At 37.7% G+C, this 20,886-nt stretch overlaps 1 protein-coding gene across 6 annotated transcripts in view; it reads left to right on the top strand.

The window, feature by feature from the left end:
• Positions 1-20,886, top strand: part of GckIII (Germinal centre kinase III) — a 144,005-nt gene that overhangs the window by 91,889 nt on the left and 31,230 nt on the right. For all 6 annotated transcript variants that reach the window (XR_014441695.1, XM_083122650.1, XM_083122646.1 and 3 more), the window contains 2 exons: positions 13,728-13,952; positions 19,938-20,103. Coding sequence is in view for 5 of the 6 variants with exons in the window: in XM_083122650.1 (XP_082978776.1) it covers positions 13,728-13,952; positions 19,938-20,103 (391 nt within the window). In the remaining variant the exon portion in view is untranslated. The remainder of the gene's footprint in view (positions 1-13,727; positions 13,953-19,937; positions 20,104-20,886) is intronic.

The following is a 20,886-nucleotide window of genomic DNA, read 5'->3' as shown; positions in this document are numbered from 1 at the left end:
GTGCATGGCTAACTTTTTCATGAAGCACTCGTGGATTTTCAGCTGCCCAAAAGCGCACATTTTGTTTGTTAACCACACCATCCAAATGGAAGTGCGCCTCGTCAGAAAACCACACGTTGTACAGTGTTGCATTGTTACCCTCGGTCCAATTAGCGAAGGTCAGTCTCTTCTGTTTCTGTTCATTTGTGAGTTTTTGCACCACGGTAATCTTGTACGGATACATGTGGAGATCACTTTTAAGAATCCTTTAAACACAACGTCTTGATATCCCAAGTTGTGTTGCTGCTTTTCTGGTCGATTTGCCAGGACATCTCTGCACAGCGACGCGGACGGCTTCAATATTCTCAGGCGAACGCACAGGTTTACGACGATCACGCTTTGATCCCAGTACTGTTCCTTCCACTAGAAACTTTTCATGCAGTTTGTGTATCGTTTTACTCGAGGGGACCCACCGAGTTCGGAAATGTGCACAAAAGCGCCTCTGAGTCCCCACAATGCTCTTTGTTTCGGCGAAAAATAGCACAGTTGCTGATCGCTGTTCCGTCGTAAGTCTTCCTTTGTCCGCCATGTTGTATACTCTAGCCCCCTGGGGACAGGTGGATGCACTACGCTTCAGTTTTCATCACACGATATTTCCAATGACTACTGCAACTGCTGTTGGCACACATGACGTCATTCCTCATCTCAGATCTGAAAAAAACAAAAACAAATGGTGAATCATATCGTGCGCCACCCCTAGTAGAGTTGAATTCCCACTGAGAATTAGTATTAATAACAAGAGTGCTCGAAGTGGAAATTCCAGTTTGGGTATAGGTGGGGAGGATGCTTTACACAAATTTTCTTTCCCCCACTTCGAACACTGATTATTAAATTAATCACACATTATATTTTTATTATATATTTTAGTACTCGATTACCATGTTTTAAAAACATTTATTGTAATGATCAGCTTTCTAGTTTCTCGCGTTTCTTTGAAACCAATAAAAATTAACATTTTGTGGTGCCATCTGTGAACTCAAAACGCAAGGTGGATATTTGTAGAAAGTAATTTCATCGTTAATCGAGACTGGATTCATGAACTTACACGTGGTAGTTAACGATAGGAACTCATCTCCATCAGAGCAAGAAGGAAGGAAGTATAAACAAAAACACTTGATTTGTGAGCCTGCTCATTGGTTAGTTGTCAACTCAGTCTTTTCTATAGATTTACTGGCCGTTGATGTCGACATCAACCAATAGGATCTCTCCCATGCCACTTGGCTTCGTTTACATAAACTTCGTACTTGCTGTAGATGGAGAATAGTTGTTTTCATGGCAAGGGTGTATAGTGTTCGCATCTTTTCGGCGCCCTATTGCCGAACCAGTCTGACTCTGTGAAAAATACATTTATTACACAATTTCAAATGCATGTGATGTTGAATTAGAGGAAATTTTTTCGTAGAGACTAATCGACCCCCCCCCCCTTCTTTTTCCTTCTGTTATTTACCTTGCCTCGCCTGTTGTCATTGGGTTGCTGATTCCACTATTTTCTTTCTAGACTGTGCCAGCAAATCTCTGTTTGAATCATCGCAAATAGGCGTCGAATAAGCTGACATCTAATCCCTGACTCAGATAAAACTTTTATTTCCAAATATCAACAATACTAAACGTTGCGGCAATACTTCCTTACACACTCACTTCTAGATTTGGCAACCCAAGGGAATAAACATGTGCTCTGGAAGCCCTTTCCCCTGTCCTAAAACAATTTAGCTTTCTCCAAGTTGGACAGATCGGTATGAGGACCGGGCCTCCCGATGGCGCAGTGGTAGCGTCGTCGCCTTGTAATCAAGGGGTCCCGGGTTCGATACCCGGTGAAGGCACAAGTAGTTCGGATCCCACTTTAAACTGTAGGTTAAGTCCCGATTAGCCTTTCTGTGCATAAAGTGGACTTAAATACGTCAAATCAACCAACCAACGGTATGAGGACCACCAACCTCAGCTGAAAAATGTAAAAGTTTATATTTTAGTCGATAAGGAAGTTCCTTGTAGGGAATGTTTTAGGAGCTTCTTTCAGCGTCTAGCGTAAACGCGTGGATATCTATGTAGATAAGCGTTATTTTTCCTTCGTCGGCTTTTTCTTAAGATAAAGGCCCCATTCTTTGTAGAACAAAATATTCATATTTCAAACTAAGTTATTTTCTGAAATGCACTAAAAGAATGTTTAAAGTGTCTGTGGATAAAATTGATACGTAGCAAACTTGGTCATTGACAATAATGTTTAAGTATACAAGAACAATTTTAATATAAAAGAACGACATGTATGCATAGAAGTTCTGTGGCATGAAAACAGAGGTGTGGAGATGGCCGTATTTTAATTCTCGTTCGTTCTTTGAAGGTTTATTGTTTGTTTTAGGGATCACCTTTAGGGGTTGATCACATAACGGCAAAAATAATCAATTTACTCCATGTAATTGACGATTCACAGTTATTTCTGGAGTCTTAATATTAAATATCAAGGGGGCATTGATAGTTTATTTTTATGTTAATTGACGATTTAGTATTAGTTTTGTATTAATGGAATTCTTGAACTTGAGGCGCATATTTCTAAATCTTAATTTGATGCAACAATTATTCGTAAGACGAAAGAAATACCTAAAAGTATAGCGTTTCTTGCTTTCATATTTCCACTTAGAATATATACTGTAAAATAGAGTTCAAAGCAAGCATATATTTTCGGAATGGTCTGGAAATTTGCGTGTAAAGACCTGGTAAAGGACGGGAATTTGTTTTGGTGCAATGAGTGTGGGGAATCGCTTGACTTTTAAGTTTCAAGATTTGTGGAAGAGTGCTATCACTATCACCCGCTCTGCCCTTGTGTCGTAGGCCACCCGACTTCAGTCCAAGTATATTACAAATTTTGCCCTTAATCCATTGGGTTCCCAGAGAACCCAGACGAACGAACAGTTGAACATCGATAAGAAATATAAGGTGTAGGAACAATTGTCCAACACCATACAACACATTCGGGGTTGGAAAACAAAATTATAGTAATTTCAGTGGTATTAACTGAACACTGCCGCCGTATATAATGTAATGCGTTTAGATTGTATTGATTGCAATATAATGGAATGCAGTTAAGATTATATTGCTGTTTATATCTCTGGAAACAATTGTAAGGGAAATTTCACATCGAAGCGACACGCGACACCTGGCACTTGACGACCTACCAGTGTGAACTGCAGTCTTGTGCAGCGTATCACGAAGCTGCGGTGTGAAGCATTGCCAACTAATTGGTTCGTTCCCCAGTAACGTGTCGGTGTGAAAGTTCCTGAAGACACGTACCTAAACAACGTCAAGGGAGGAAGTTTTAATATTCTGTGGTTATTCTTACCGCAGGTTACATTATATTTCCCAGAGTTACTTGTTGTTGAGTTTGTTTCCAACTCCTCTTTATGTGCAGAAATAGTAATCGGGACTGGGCGTTCAGTTTAAAGTAGATCCGAATCACCATTTACCTCCATCGGACATCGAAGCCGGAACTCCTTGATTACAAGGCGACGACGTTACCATTACGCCTTCGGGGAAGCCCCAGCTATCACTTGGAACGAATTGATTTGATCAACAAAAACGTTTCACACCATAGCGGCATGACAATCCGCACAAGCCGGCATTCGATTGGTGAAATTCTCAAACGACAAGTTTCGCTTGTCACTCTTCAGTAGTGCGTTGCTTCGGTGTGAATGTTTTCATTTGGTCCTGTGTGTTTTGAGTGGCATGCGCCAAGCCTCCAGGAAGTAGCTACGCTACAATCTGCTAACATGGCGGTGAGCTTCCCAAGTCGAATGCTCTTTCTGCTGGACCAGCCGGTCATGATTTGTATTAAGCATTCGACTCCGCAGTAGCGTTGCAGAAAAGGCCCCCCACAATAGATTTTATGCTGATTACATGCGCCGGTAGCAGTTGTCGTGTGGACGGAATCGAGGCCAGTGAAGTGTGCACTGCATTCCATTCTTAGGTTAACAGTTATAAACGAAGAACTTCCCATACGTTGCCGGCCATATCGCCACGAACCGGTACCCTAACAGGTTCAGATCTTCACTGCAAGTGTTTCGAGTAGTTTATTACGGTGTTGGCATTCGCTTGCCAAACTGGTTACCAAGAGTCTGGACGACATTTTTGTTTCTTGACGCCTGTGATTTGTGCAAAAATAAATGGCTTTGAAGTGACACACACGCACCTTTGTTGCACAAGTTTAAAGGGGGAACGGATATTTTGCCGGCGTATGGAAAAAATGCCGCTTTTTAATACTTTTCTGTGAGGTAGGGCTTGCCGAATCCACAATATGCGACTTGTACCGTTGATAGAACTGTCCTTATTCGATGTTGTGGGGAAACAATCTACTAACTTTGTGGTTAACCAGAACTGGGAAATTCATGTAAAGTTGTAATCTTTTCGAGCCCTTGAATGGTCTCCTCGATGGCGTACTACTAACGCCGTCACCTTGTAATCAAAGGGTCCCGGGCCTAGACCCGATTAGCCAATCTGAGCACAAAGTGGACTTGTTTCTCCCAAAGTTCCACAATAGAAAATCAGTATTTTATTTTGGATCAAGTGCAAGGAGAGGCAGCATGCATCTTAGTGGTTGGTCGCAGGCAAAACCCCAAATTCTGATGGAATCGAAGAACTAAAGGTTGCGGGCTGCTGCAAATAAAAGCACAATTGCACTTACACGTTATTTTTTTTTTGTTTTTAACTTCCACTAAGCACTCGTTTGTGTGGAATTATTCAATTACTTTCACAAGTATGTGACTTATCATTCTTCAAAGTAATTTAAAGATTAAAGAATTAAAAAGTTAGTTCATTTTACATAATATTGGTCATTTTTAGACACTTAAGTCGATTAGCTGCCTAGTGATAACGTATAACTAGGATTTTCCACAAAAATATAGCTATTTAGTTATACTATAAAATATAAACTTTTACAGGACATCAAAACAGATTGTGGAATTCAGGACAACTCTATAAAAGCCGAACGTCTGGCAACCTAGAGATAAATATGTGCGACGTAAAACTTGGTTACCACTCGAGTTACAACGATGTGGTACTCGCATGTTAATTTTTCGTGGTCGTCATATATGATTAAAACGTATACCCCTCCCCTTTTCAGAAATGTTTAAAACTAATTAACAGTATTTGGGTGAAATATGTGCGTCTTGAAAGTACATTGTTAATGTTAATGCATTTTATCCCCTTTACAATAAAATGTGTTATTTCCAGTACGTCGTAGCCGCCGCGTGGAAGAGTGGGCTATAGACAACCGAGAAATTTAACCCATCCTTTCCCCCCACCGAATAGTCTCCACGTGATGGTCAAGAGATTTTTTATCAACCATTCTTGTAAAAATCAGTTTTCTTCACATGTTTTATACATAACTTTTTAGCTCAAAATTGCCGCCACTCTCTCCCTAAATCTTCGCTGAGGATTGTCGAGTTTTCTCGTAATCCGTGTTTCAGTCAGTACAGGCATATGCGTAACTTTAACGGAGCAAGGGAGACACTCGCCCCTTCCCCCCCAAAAAATGCATGTTTATCAAAAATTTGCAAGTTAAGGGCATTTTTGTTAACCTCTTCAACCCGAGAAGCAAAGTAAATAAATAGTTGTTTTTATGAATTTGGAAACAACAAACGTTTCGATTCTGCCCCCTTCCCATCCCAAGATAAAGCCCCAAGTTCCGCCCATCTTGCTGGAGCTCTTCTATCAAGTTGCAGCTGTATTTCGTAAAATCAAATTCCCAGTTAATGCTTTTCTCAGGCATTAATGAAACGTTGCAACATTGCCTGTTCATACATGACCTTGTAGTTGTGCTCAATCGGAACTGAATTGGCTTCGATAAGAATCGACCAGGGCCCGGAAGAGCTGAGCCGCGGGGTGTAGTAGCGATACCTTCGGATTTCATCCACGATAAATATGCAGTAGTTTGTGCAAGATACACTGTTAGAAATAACTTGCGCAAAAGGGGACTAAATTGATGCATTCGCCTACCATTTCGTTATGTTCGAAAGGTTTTGCCGACCTCCGTGGCGGAGTGGTTATCGCAGCGCGCTACGACGCCAGGGGTCCCGGGTTCGAATCCCGGCCTGGGTATGGGTGTTCTTTGTGTCTCTCCCCTTCATCAATTTCATCGCTCATCAAAGTAAAAGAAACCAACCAATCAATTGAAGAGAAGTATTTTTCGCAGAATCGGTTTTTCCCCCTCAGAAGTGATTGATTTACCATTTTCTTCGACCGCCTTTATTCCCGGCCTTTAATAATAGAAGTGTGCGGCCAGATTTCAAGAACATTCTAGTCTGATTGGCTGTCTCGAGCGCTTGCTGTGACGCGTTGGAAAGGTAACCCCGCAAGTGGCCAATCACGTTGCCTAATTACCCCACTGTCGCAACAGTCTTAAGTCAGTGGTCCTCAAACTTGTTTCTCATTGTACCCTTTAGTCGTAACTAAACGTCTAATGTACCCCCACCATAGGTTTAGTGCGTTTTGTGGAAATTTTTTGGCTGCCCGATGGGTGGCGCGTTTTTCATATGTTGGAGGCGTGTATCTGCAATAGAGCAAAATAGCATTCGGACTGTATGTGGTAAGATGGTAAACAAATAAACATTAGAACCCTATATTTATTATTTTATTGGGTGTTCCTACGTTTACAATCTTTATGATTAGATACAAGAATAAAAATGTCAAGCGCATGTATGCTAAAAAAGTATATAAAAACTAATTTTCATGTAATTTTTCCAGAGTTATTGAAAAAAAAAGTAAAGAACAAAGTGAAGTTTGTGAACAAACTGTCGAGCACAATTTTGGAGTTTTTATTGTAAATGCTCCGAGTTTCTAATGAGAAGGATGTGCCTGTATAGCCCGACACAGTCTCTTGATGTCTGGTTGAGCACTTGAAACTTTCGAACTTCCAAATTTAGTCTATTGTAAATTTCGAACGAGTATTTTATTTAAAACAAATGAAACAAAGATAAGTGTGTCGGTGACAAAAGAAATCAGCCTTATTTTCCTGTTGAGTGTTAAAGCTATGAGACAGTAGCGAAGCGTAGTCTTACGAAGGAGGCAAGCAATGTTTCAGTACAACAAAACATGTAGTACAATGGCACGCCAAGAGGGGGATTAAAGGTTTATATCCTCACTGGCCCGGTCACTGGATTTGTCAAAATATCATAATAAAGTGACGGTTCTAAAAATAAACCATATGATCCTCAAACGTCACATTTACTTTCGAAATTCCAGATAACGTTATTCGTATGGTAGTAAACGTCTTATATGCGAACTTTCCGCATACGACTAAAGGGGTACGTAATTTCTTATTTATTTATTAGTACTTTTATTTGTTCATTATTTTTTAATGTGGGCAAACGGTGACCAAACGGATTTAGGTAAAATAACTCATTTATTTAATTTACACTGCGTGATTGTAATTTAGGATTTGTGGCCACCCTAAAAATCGCATTCGGAGTCAAACATTAAAATAAAAAGTTAAACACAAACTTTAAAAATTTCATTTCAAACCAAAGAAACACATGCATAGACGATGTACTCACCACAATAAATTCCAAACTCCTTTGCATATATAGGAAATTTCCCGCTATCGAACAATTCAACAAATCTTAGGGCCTCAAGGTTCTCAAAACGTGAAGACACTCACATGCTCTTTCCACAACTGGAAAGCATCCACGCAAGATCACTTTGGAAATCTCTGAAACGACCGAAAGTGATACCAACCTATTTCCTTAATTTTATCCTTCATGGGAAGGAAGTGGAATCAGAATCATTACAGCAGAAAGAGTATATACATAATATTTAAGTAATAAAGTGTCACACAGAGGCGGGGCCGGGGGAGGGTTGCCCCCCCCCCCCCTTTGGCCCAGTATTCCTAAGAAAAGGAAGTCAAAGGCAGGAAACGATGACAAAATGAGGAGACTACTACAAAAAATCCTGGGAGCACCACTTGTGTCATAATAATAAAACTTAAAACATGTTCCTGTGTTCATAATGTGTACAATGTATACGATTTAATTGTGCTGTGTAAATATCAGTAGAGAGTTCTTTTTAGATAGCTTTATTTTCACCCCAAGTTTTATTCAAAAGCAGTCAATTTATTGAATGTGGTTGTAAAATTTGTGAAACAGCTCACTTGAATTAGGTGTAAATAATTTGGCAGTTGCAAACACTGGTGCGGTCAACACTTTTGACGTAATGTGAGCTGGACCGAGCTGGACACAGGGTGCAGACCAAGGTCCGTCGAATCTTCCCTCCCTCCCTGGGGAAACTCTTCACGGTGGTGCAGACATTTCACTTCCTGAAACACAAACCCCCGCCCTTTACCATCTCGCCCGGACTCCCAATATCCATTTTTTTACGCGTTTTACAATTCGCGAAATCTAAAATAAATTGTAATATAAAATGATATATATATATGGAATTTAGAACAATGATAATAACTTATTTTAGTTATTTTATGACTAAGAATTATTTTTATATTCGCGATCTTGTTTACGTGCTCATGAAGACACAAGTTCTTTACTCGTAGTTTTTGGTGGCAAAATATCCTTCTGCTTTCGGTTGAGCTCGGCTATTTTCGGGAATCACGCAAGCTCAGCAAGCAGAGCTTTTGGTATAAGCGTTGTGGACGGGTTCCACTCGAATTTCACGCTTCGCCATGTGACTCCTTCGGGTGCGTTATTTTCTCGCAGAGCAGCCGCAAGCATTGAGGCTGGTGCTTGCTACAGAGCTGCTGAGGGAGTTTGCGGCCGTAATTTTTCGCGAAATCGAGTGCGATGGAAACGAAATAAGGCTAAAACATGAAGTACATTAAATGATATTCGAATAATGCAAGCAGTGCTTGCATTGCTTGTACTATATCTTCGCCTCTGCTATGAGATCTGCTCGACACACTTGCAGCATAAATGTTGTCGTGTGGGTATTCTCGACATTTCTCTTCCGAGTTGATCGCGTACCCGCTTCAAGTCGTTCATGTACCCCTAGGGGTACGCGTACCACAGTTTGAGAACCACTGGTCTAAGTGAAAGGTAGGGTTCATGGCTCTGGTATAATTAAGTTTTCGAGTGCCAAAGAAGAACTTTGGCAAAGCAACGACGAAGTAGAACACTTGAAAAGAAGGGATATGTAACATGATGGAACGTAAATGAGACATTCCGTCCTGTATCAGTGAGCTATTCCGTCATTTCGTAGAAAAACATCATGGTAAATAGCAAGTAATGTGTGTAGAGAACATGACGACGACCTTGAAAGAATGTATATGGATGAGCTCGACCGGACCCCCACCCCCTCGGAGACCTTCGCGGATCGAATAGAATTTTGGGCATTTCGCACTGCATGCCTCAAAGGGGAATTTGCCACACTCCGTAGTATGATTGTTGCGGCGAGACAAGACTTTATTTAACAAGCGAGAAGGACGTTTTCACTTCCGGCGTATTGTCAGCGCCAGGCGAAGGCCGTATTCCGCCGTGGTGCTGCTCCCTGGCTTCAAAGAATGTACAAGAATTCACAAAAGAGACAGAAATGCACCTTTGTTCAGATGTATGAAAGTTCACGGAGCTCATTGTGGCGTTTTCTAAGTTGGTAACATGTTCTTTCGCCGCTCCCAATTTCTTGCGACATTTTTAAAAACGTAATTGAAGTAGTTACGGGATGCTCTTTACATTGTCGCAGAATCGGCTGGTACAGGGGTGCAATGTACCCCCTCAATTTTAGGGTGGGAGTACAGTACCACCTAAATCCGTCGATCCGAATGTTCTTCCTCTCAAATTTGACAGATACAAGACGCTGCCTTTCAAAGAATCGATTTTAGTAACCGCAAAAAGTTAATTTTGTATACGTAAGTGGTTCTCAACCTTCGCGAGCCCGCTGCCCGTTAAATTCGATTTTTTTTAAAGTCGAATTCCAACAATTTTGCTCGTAACTAGCTTTCTATTTTTTGAAACTGTATACGTTGATTGTATCCTTTAAATTTAATATTAATAAATAAATTATGGCATAATCATAGAGTATTAGTTCGATTATGTCTAGGTTTAAATTAGTAGACAACGATGGAGTCTCTTAGTTTCCTCCAGCTAATATCATTAAATAAATTTGGTAAGTGCTGATTTTAATTGGCATGTTTCATTTCGGACACCAAAAAATTCAAAATTATATTGTGAATTTTGTTTTTTTATTGAGAGGAGAAAGTTGCACAACGTTTATTTTAAAAATCGAACATTCTTCTTTCTTATAAGAATCACTGATCGTTAAATTTATGTATTTATACGATACTGGTCTTTATCCAAAGTACACTCCTGCTCACATAAAGTGACACATTGTATAAGGTTGGACTTGGAGTATGTGCCACTTTATCTGAACAGGAGTGTACAATATTTTTTTAAACCCTGTTAAGAGAAGACATTGAGAATTAACAATTACCCTTACACCATACATATGTTGGTAAGCAAATCTCATTGATTTTTGTGTATAAGCATAAAATCGAAATTAGTTAATTTACTTACGTAAAGTGAGTATATAGTTCTCGTAGACGACGTTTCGGTGGCAACTGCCCCCTTCTTCAGGTCATGAAGTTGGCTATTACGTGCATACGTAAAGCTTCGTCATTTAGAAAGGATCAAGGTATATGTATGGACTGGTTGAATGTTAGGATAACTAATGACTAAAACTTATATAAAAATTGTTAAAACCCGTAATGTTACTCCATTACAGTTCCATGTTGACAGGAACAAGTATGTTCCTCTCTTGATTCACTTCAAAAGTTCTTGCAGGCTGTTGGGGCTCTGGTGACTGAATCCATACCGATAATTATTTATATTTCATGTGCCTGGTGACTGGCTCTTGGTGGAAAGTAATGATCCTATTGCTTTCAGTGAGTTCATTACAACCTGGAAGTGTCCATGACTATGCAGAATTATGTAATGGCAATCGAGTAGCATTTCTTATGTATGTAGAATACTTAATTTAAAAAAAAAAAAAACATGTAATTACCAGGGGTTTTCTTTTGCGATGTGCTGGTCTCCCACCCCCCTGATTTCCCTGCTACTATCCTCCTGTGACATAGTTTTTACCATTTGGCTGGAGTTCCTTCAGATCTACAAATCTGCAAATTGATTTTATTAATGACTGGACCTGTACATTTATGAGGAATAGGATCAGGATTGTCTCAGGTTAGAACCCTGATAGGAACACATTGCATCTTTCATTGTTTTTTTTTTATTGCACAAAGACTTTTGACCCATCCACTAAGAATAAGTAGTAATTATAATGACAGTGTACTTGTAAATTGTTCATGTGCTGTTAAGATCATGAATAACGTCACAACCTACAGACAGAAGTTGTGCTGTTAAAAACAAGTTTTATGTATGTAGGGGTATGGTTCATGTAATATGCTGCTGATGTGCAAGATAGATGGATAAAGTGGTAAACTGTCAGGAGATAGCAGCTTCATTTTACACACAACTTGCTTAGTATAGCAGTAGTTTCTTCATACAACCTTTCAAGTAACGTTTGATTTGGCTTTAGTTATATTATGAATGAAGACAAAAATCTAATTAAATTTGTAATGTGTTAAAAAATAAGTGAATCATTATTATGCTGTATAAATTACATGATGCTAATGTTATTTACATGTATGGACCTCCTCCTTCCTTCTCCTCAGTCAAGTTACCAGCATATCTCTACAAAAGCCCCTTCCTTTGTTTCAGATTCTTCAACCCCCTTCTATATCATCTTGTTAACTTCTCAGAGTTTTCTTAGTTGAATGGTTTCTCTGAATATGGCTTCCTTGAGTTAAGTTTTTCTCCCCCTTTGTATTTGTCATGATTTTTCCTACTGCTAACAGTACTCTTCGAAAGCCATATGTCCGTAAGTATATGGTATGAAATTTATGTGTATTAGCAAATTAATAATTATTAATCACGATTATTATCATAGTCCATATAATGGGAAGCTGTTTGTAAAGTTTTAGTATGAGCATCATGAAGTGGGGCTGAAACTGCCAATAAACCTCCTGGAAATTGACATTGTTCATTTCAAATTAGAAAAGAAAAAAAAATGTGTAAAATGCAGGAACCAAGTTTTCATGTTCTACACTTAATTCAAGTAATAAAGAGTTCCATGAGTTTTCAAAATTCCAAAATTACATTTTTATGTAAGAGCTCACACAGCATAAACTAAAAATTTCTTGTAACGTTCGAAGATTTTTCTTGAACAAGGTGTGTAAAAGTTAAAAAATATAGTAACTATAAACTTCATTATATTAACTGTGTGAAATTTAAAAAAATAAGAACAGTAGTTGTGCTGAATATGAACTCATCTGGTATAAGGAGTAGAGTATTTACAAGGATTTAATAATAATAATAAATTTGCAATAAAAATAATAGTTGATAACTAGCTTACTTTATTATTATTTCTATGAATAAGTTGTCTTTCAACCTGCCCCTTACCTTTGATGATTTTATCATTATAATATTGTGTAATTTTACAATATTGTAATATTATGTGTGTTGTTCATCATGTTAATTGTGTTTCAAGTGTCAACCTGGTGTGACATATTTTAAATAGCCAGTATGGTTTTCTTCATATCACTTGATCCCAACGCTGGTAGCATATACAAGGCTGCCATGTCACAATTTATAACTGGTCCATCATAACATTCCAAGCATGTTATGTCCTGGCAAATATACGAGGTTTGTTCAAAAAAATATCAGACTTTTATTAATAAAAAAATTGTGTATTCTGATATCACAATCTTACATTAATCTCCTTCAAAGGGGAACCTGACGAAGCACAGGTGTGCTGTATTTGGCCAGGAAAGTCTGTATCAAATGTGAAGAATGGGTGGGTGCGTTAGCGTGATGGAGGCGCCAGTTGACCGCTGCCCACAGGTCCGGCCCAAATCATTAGTCAAAATGGAATGAGCGGATCCAATGCTGATGCCCACCTCGTCTGAAAGTTCTCTGATCGTGATTCGACGATCCTGCATCACCAGGGTCCTACTTGGTCAATGACGATCTCATTTCTGGATGTCGAGGGCCTACCAGAACAATCTTCACTCCACTGACGTGCGGCCATCTTTGAAGTGGTTGTACCGCTCCTTTATCTGTGTGGTGCCCATTGCTTCGTCCCCGAAGGCCTGTCAAATCTTGTGGATCGTTTCCACTTGGGAACTTGGTTGTTCCAAGTTTTTCAGTCATTTTGTCAAAAACGAAATTCCGACGCCGCTCATTTACACCTCCTCACTCATCGGTGGTCTGCTGGCGACTGACTGCTTCTGCAGGCTGGGAAAAAAATGCACTTTAGGATCACCTACATAGGTGCATCAAACCACGCCTCCCTAACTACATTTGTTTACGCCAAAAAAATTAGGTCTGATACTTTGTGAACAAACCTCATATCCTCCAGATATGAATTTACCAAGGTAATGCCAAAGAAATTCAAAGTTGTGAGATACCATTGCAATTATGGACATAATTTTGGAAATGCATTACTAATGCAACTGAAAGGGTAATGCATTTTAACACAAGTACCAAAATAATAATGTTATATTATTTGATCTCCAACTTTGCTTATCCCTTACCCACTTATCAGTATCAACATCAGCTCCATTCTAATCAGATTGGTACTAATCATACCCAATCTACTGTTTGTGATTTGAAATTGCATTTTTCCCTTTCTCTTTCTCTTTCCAGAAGGTGGATCCAGAGTTGATCTTCACAAAACAAGAGCGGATAGGCAAGGGCTCCTTTGGTGAGGTGTTCAAGGGGATTGACAACCGAACGCAGCAAGTTGTGGCCATTAAGATCATTGACCTGGAAGAGGCGGAGGACGAGATTGAAGATATTCAGCAGGAAATAATGGTTCTGTCCCAGTGTGATAGCCCTTTTGTCACCAAGTACTATGGTTCCTACCTCAAAGTAAGTTATAATTCTTCTCTCTAAAGTTGAAAAAAAGTATGCAAGGATATAGGTTATATGAAACCAAGCATTGTATTGCAGTGAAATATTATAAAGGGTGCCATTATACAACACGATCAACTTTTGCAGTCGGCAGGATATCAAAATGAACAATTTCACACATAAAATGTAAAGGTCTAGACACGAGATTGGATTGAAATATTCATAATAAACTGATTTCATAAAATTTGGAAGTACTTTGTGATGTCTGTTGAAAAACGTATTAAAACAGATAATACAGTTCGAAAACATTATGCCAGCAGAAACTCCAAGGTTTAAACCCTCCCCTTAAATCACACATTTATCATCAGTTTTGTACACAGAACGGTAAAGTTATACTGTGCATTAAATTTCAAGCTAGTTCACCAAAGTCACGTTTATGTTCCAGTTCTTCTATTAGCAGGTTTATTTTATTTTCTGTAAAATTAGCTTCCAAAGTTGTCGGTTTTCCCCTTGATTTATATTGAGAGTTATATTACTATGGTAGTTCTACAAATCTTTAATAACATGAAAAAATAAATATGCTGACCAAGGCAGTAATTAATTTTATTAAAAACAAACTAAACGTAACGTTTCAACCTTCTAGCAAGATCTTCTTCAGACTCTGTATCAAGTACAAAAGACCTTGCTAGAAGGTTGAAACGTTACGTTTAGTTTATGTTTTTAATAAAATAAATTACTGCCTTGGTCAGCATATTTATTTTTTTATAATCATGGAAACAAGGCTTAATGGTGCTTTAATAACATATTGAAGATGACTCTTGCATGACATTATTATCACTGGTGTTTTGTCCTAATGTAATATAGTGAGAGAGGTTGATTCTGTATCCCAGGACCAAAGTAAATAGCCCATCATTAATGGTGGCATGAGTCATTGAAATTAATCGCTGATTAGGAGTGTAATAGTTGAATTTTAACAAAGTTTGTGTCATGAACATAAATAAAATTCTTTTGGAATGTGCTCATGTTTTGCTGTTTCTAATAGTAGTTCACAAATAGAAATGAAGTAGTACATAGAGAGTAATATAATTAAGCCTTGTTTCCATATTAAAACCAATAAGTTGCTGACCAAGGCAGTTTATTAAGATAAAAACACTTAGTTTAGTTCTTCGTCTGAGGAAGACCCTGATACAGGGTCGAAACGTTACGTGTTAAGTGTTTTTATCTTAATAAACTGCCTTGGTCAGCAACTTATTGGTTTTACATAGAGAGGTTGAATTAAAACACTCGGAGTCACTGTGAAGATGAGGAACAACTACATGAGGGTAATGTAGCAATGTTGTTTATAGTAATTTGTGCAAAAATGTAATTAGGCAAAGATTACATGCACGTAACAATTAATATTGTATTATATCAAAAGTTGTCTGAACTTGATTGATTGATTGAGTTGGTGTTTTAAGTCCACTTTATGCACAGTAAAGCTAATTGGGACTGGGCTTACACTTTAAAGTGGGATCAGAACCACTATGTGCCTCCACGAGGTGCCAAACCCGGGACTTCTTGATTAAGTTGTCTGAACTGGCAACCTCTATATTCAATGCTTAGGTTGTAGGAGACTTTCTTGATCTTGCATATCCCACAGTTAACGACAAGAGTGTCTTGTACAATACGAGTAATGCATTGCTTCTCCATCCTTCAACTCTCAAACATGCCAGGCATTCCCCAGAACTGCAGGGGTACTGACATAGGCATAGCTAGTTAGGAGCTAGGGGAAGCTAAGCCCCCACCCCCAAATGTGCACGGCATATGCACAAAATAATTCATGAAAGAGTTACTGCCCAAAAAATGAGGAAATTCATAATGAAACTTTACATCTGAGAATTAACAATTTCATGTATTACTCGTGTGCGACATTAACACTTAAGGAGAGTGTTCAAATTATGTTTTGACACAGAATATAGCAGAAGGTAGGTCCAGGGTGCGATTTGTAGGGGATTCAATTTCATCGTATCATCACTCATGCTCATCGTCGCGATTAGCCAAAAGTGGCAGAAAAGTGACACTAAATAACAAAAATTAAACAAAATCAAATCAAATCGACATCAACACAATTCCTTTTCTTTTGGAAGTGATTATGTGGGATCACATATTTCCCATGGAGAATTACCGTGATGTTTTTCGTAATAGATAAAAGCATGAATAATGCTAGACTCAGTTAGCCCCCCAAGTGGACGGACAAAACTCCACCTATGGGTGGAACTGTACGCATAGATACACAGTAATAGTCAGTAGTAGAACATACAAAATCACAGATGCTACTTTTTGGTTTTTGCCACTGAACACTGCTGTAGGCTGACTGTGAAAGCAGTGACTACGGAGACAGATGAACACTGCAGCAGAACTCGGATAGATACTGTACCAAGGAGCATTTCCATATTACTGATGCTTCTATACATGGAGGGGCACTAAGATAAAGCTAGGTAGTTTGTCTGTAAAGAATAAATAAAAAATCCCAACAAAAATAAACAGACTCCATTTTGCAATTAACTCAAATTTCAATTTGTCAGCACCAACCTCCATGGCGAAGTGATTATCATAGCATGTTACGATGCCAGGGGTCTCAGGTTCAAAATCGAGGCCAGAGCATGGGCGTTCTGTGTTGAATGTCCTTAATCAATTTCATCACTCATCCTCATCTTTGCGATTAGCCAAGTGTCAGAAAAGCAAAGTAAAATAAACCAGATGAATCAATCACTTTGCCAGCACCAGTAAAGTGCAAAGAAATCATGATTTTAACAATCATAACTGTTTTTAATTTGAAGTTGGGTTTTCATTATAAAAATTGAAGGGCTCGCGTTTAGAACATGGTACGTGACATTTTGGTCATCTTGGAGTTACAATGTGCATCGTGTAGTCCATCGTAAATGAAGTTGAATCGTACTCAAAGTGTTTCGTTTCGTCAACAGATGACAAAGCTAGACATGTTGAAAGTTATGGTATCTACCAGTTGTTTCATGTAAAGTATGGTAAGTGGCAAAGATGGTGGTGAAACGGCTGTTACTGAATTGCAACGTGTCTCAGAAAGTTCGTGAGTATTAAGGTAACAGATGAGAAGAGTTAGAAAGTGTATATGATTCCCATAGTGACCCGGAATATGTACCACCGACTAAGAATGAGGAGATTGAAGAGGCTGCCAATCAAAAATGTGACTAAAACTGTGCATGGCCACGTACATTCTATTTCATGTAAAACATTGTATCTACTGTAGATACCATTGTTTACATGCAGCAGTGCTCATAATGGCAATTTAGAATTAAATTTTACTCTCGTACCTGGACATGAACTGCGATCTAGTAGAGAAGCCCATACTTTTCTTCTACTGGATATAAATAACTGTTGTCACATAGAAATTTGTTTGATTTTTAATTTGGTATGTGCATTTAAGGCTGCTTTAAGATACCATGCCTTACAAGCAACATCAAAAATGTATTACACTTAAGGAATATGTAATTTGATCTGAATCATGTCAATTATTTGGAACAGTTTAGTTTTTTTATAAAATATTTTTCATAAATCTGTAATGCGCATTTTAAAAGTTATAATATTTTTATGGTGGACCTAATAACATATTTGTAATTTAATTAACTTTCGTATTTATGATGTGTGAGACTTTGATGAAAGCAAATTATTTTATTGTTGATATTGCAAATACAGTATGTCTTCTTCTTGGTTCGAAATTATAACTATTTTAATCCATAAGAGCTAAATATCAGTGAAAACTATTAAAAACTTAATCCCTGTGTACATTTGAAATCGTTCTTTACAAACATGTCAAGTTAAAGAAAAATACAACAGAAAGTTACAAGGTCATAATTGTGTCTTCATTGATTTGTTCTATTTTACTTCGCATCTTGCGTCACTTTTGGCTTATTTGTGAAGATGGAGATGAGTGATGATATGATACAATTGATGAATAAGTACTCAAAAACGTACATGCCCAGGCCGGGATTCAAACCTTGGACCCCTGGCGTGATAGCGTGATTTCCTAACCACTCTGCCACGGGGGCTGGTAATTGTTATCTTGAAGATAGGGATGGCCTTTTCGAAAACATGTTTTTCGATTTTCGAAAGAAAAAAATCGTTTTTCGAAAAGAAAATAGTTTTTTTGAAAAAAATAGCTTTATTGAAATAAAAAAAAAATGTTTTTGCTTTTTGTTTTTGGAAAAAAAATTCATACACTATTCAATTTTTCGGAAAAAGGAGCCCATCTCTATTTTATGTATAAATTACTTGTTGAATCACAAAAACCTAATATTGCCATTGTATACAATTTGGATAGTCTACGTAACACAGCTTTGTATCAAGAGAGGCTTGTGAATCGCATTCTGCTTGGCATGCTGAGGTAATAAATAGAGCCTCTGTGTGTGAAGTAGATATGTGAAGCTGAAAAGCTACTCATATAAACATTTTTTTACGAATATTGATCTCCATAAGGAAGTTATTTTTAATCACAAGCATTCAGAATTTATTTTTTTAAATGCTAACATAACATAATAAAACAAAATCTACTTTTCTAGTGCTGTTCATTTCAGTCATAGACATAGGAAAGCAAAAACTTGTTACAAGTACTAGCTTAGGGTATTGTTTATTGAATATTATTATTATTAAAGGCTTTCATTTTTGTGTTAGTAATTGTTATGGTTGCTGTAAAAAGTCTAATGTCAAAATATTATTATTGAACTGACATGACAAGTTAGCTTGAATAAGGTGGTATCTGATCACTCATTTTGATAATATCGTTGCATGTAAAGCATGGTAACTACAACAATTCCTTGAACAACTCTCAAACAAATCTCATGTAGCACCACCGAAAAAAAATATAACTGATGAAATATCATGTTTGTATGATAGTAAACATACAAGTGAATCATATTTGCTGTAAATAATTTAGAAATTTATTTTAATTTGTAAATCAGATTTTTTTGAAACGTCAATTTCAATATCTTGAAACCTGCATTTTGTCACTTACCATGTTATACACCCGAGCCCTTCAATTGATAAAATACCACCTAAATCAGGATAATAGTACTGTTCTAGAATTTTGACCTCAATATGCTCCTTACGTTTTTTTCTTTATTGGCGAACCCCCATGTTTTGGCAGATCACAATCCCCCATGCTACATTCCAGTACTACCAACAGAGGTTTGAAGTATTATTGTTAATCTTATGCCTTGCCTTCTTCCTAGTGCATAGGTCTTATTGTAAATTTTTTATATTTTACCCTCCCTCTGTGTACAACCTTTTGAATCACTGTGGCGTAACTGTTTTCCTGGCCAAAAAATTAAATTAATAACATGGCATTGTTGACACAAACACGTTTTACATGAAAAGTGTACAGTGTAATGTGATTTCTTGTACTTTAAAAAAGCTTAAGAAGCAAATACAAAGAATGCCATTATGATTTTGTAATACACTACAAATATATTTGACTTCTCTATTGAAGCTAAGAAAGAAGAAGCAATATTTTTTTCTACAAAAAGAAGGTATGTTATTAATGTTAAGCATTGTTCCAAAATATGTGTGTGCTTAATTTCCCTTCAATTTTAGTTAAGTAAAGGTAGAGTTACCCTCTACCCATTGCAACATACTGTGAAGGCCATTTGTGGAGGTGATGTGATCAGCATCATGCTGATTCCACCTGAAATCATCCACCCCCGTGTGGCAGTCCGACAGCATACCAACTTGACCATTGAGGCTCCCTCAGTTAATTATGTCCAGAATGTATGTTTCTGTGTCTTTCTTTGATTTCCTCTAAGGCGCCGCCAGGTGCTCAGAAACACCCTATTGAAACACACACTGAGGTTTATATTTAGTTTTTGAGGTTGAGCGATCACATGTAATCTTATTGTCATGGATATATCCATTATGTACTTAAGTGTATGAATAGGTACTGTGTGTGTTGAATCTCTCAAAAGGAAATTTGTTCAGTTGTCTTGTGTATTTCAGGGCACGAAACTATGGATTATTATGGAATACCTAGGTGGCGGCTCAGCGCTAGATCTAATGAAGGCAGGAAGTTTCGAAGAGATGCATATAGCCATAATTTTGAGGGAAGTTCTTAAGGGCCTAGACTATCTGCACAGTGAAAGGAAATTACATAGGGATATTAAAGGTAATAATGTGTTTTATTAACGATTACATTTTAACAACAAAATTAGAATTTGAAAAAAAAAAACTGTCACAAAGTAGTGTTGTTGTTGTAGATTTCAAGCTGCTGAGTTGGATTTTGTCAATTATTCACGGCTTATGAAATAACCTCAATTCAAAAAAATGCTCATCATACTTACACTATAATAATAATAATAATAATAATAAAAAATATACTGCTTTGCACACATCCAGTTTCTTTCTTGCATTTTCCTTCTTTGGTCTTGAGTGTGTTGACTCACTCACTGTTCAGCAGTATTCTAAATATATACAAGCATTATATAAACCCCTAACATTTCTCCATTGTTGAAAATATGTGGTGAAAATGACTTTTGCTTGTCATCCTTGTGTCCCAGATTGTAAGGGAAGAAGTCCAGCATGAATGAAGGAAGTATGTCTCATAACAAGAGTATGATGGGCCTCCAGCAATTTGCTCACAAGATCTCGTAACTTTTTTCTCTTCTGTTTTCGAACAATTTTAAGTTCTTGAAAGAATTCAGCATTCCAGTTCAAGATGACTGGAAGCTGAATCAAAATCATGCATGGCCGACTTCCGTGGCAGAGTATTATATTTTATCTGCAGTTATTTATAAATCTGGGGGTGCTAGATAGAATCTCTCAACAGATTGAAACTCGGTGGCTTGAAATCTATAAAATTCACCTTTGGTTTACAATTGAGCAGCTTGGGAGTAAAACTTGATACCCACAAAAATATTAAACTGAGAAAAGTGAAAGTTTGTCCATTGCA

Source organism: Lepisma saccharinum, chromosome 5 (genome assembly GCF_977018435.1).
Source record: "Lepisma saccharinum chromosome 5, izLepSacc3.1, whole genome shotgun sequence".
Classification (NCBI taxonomy): Eukaryota; Metazoa; Arthropoda; class Insecta; order Zygentoma; family Lepismatidae; genus Lepisma; species Lepisma saccharinum.
This window is presented reverse-complemented; position numbering and strand designations above follow the sequence as displayed.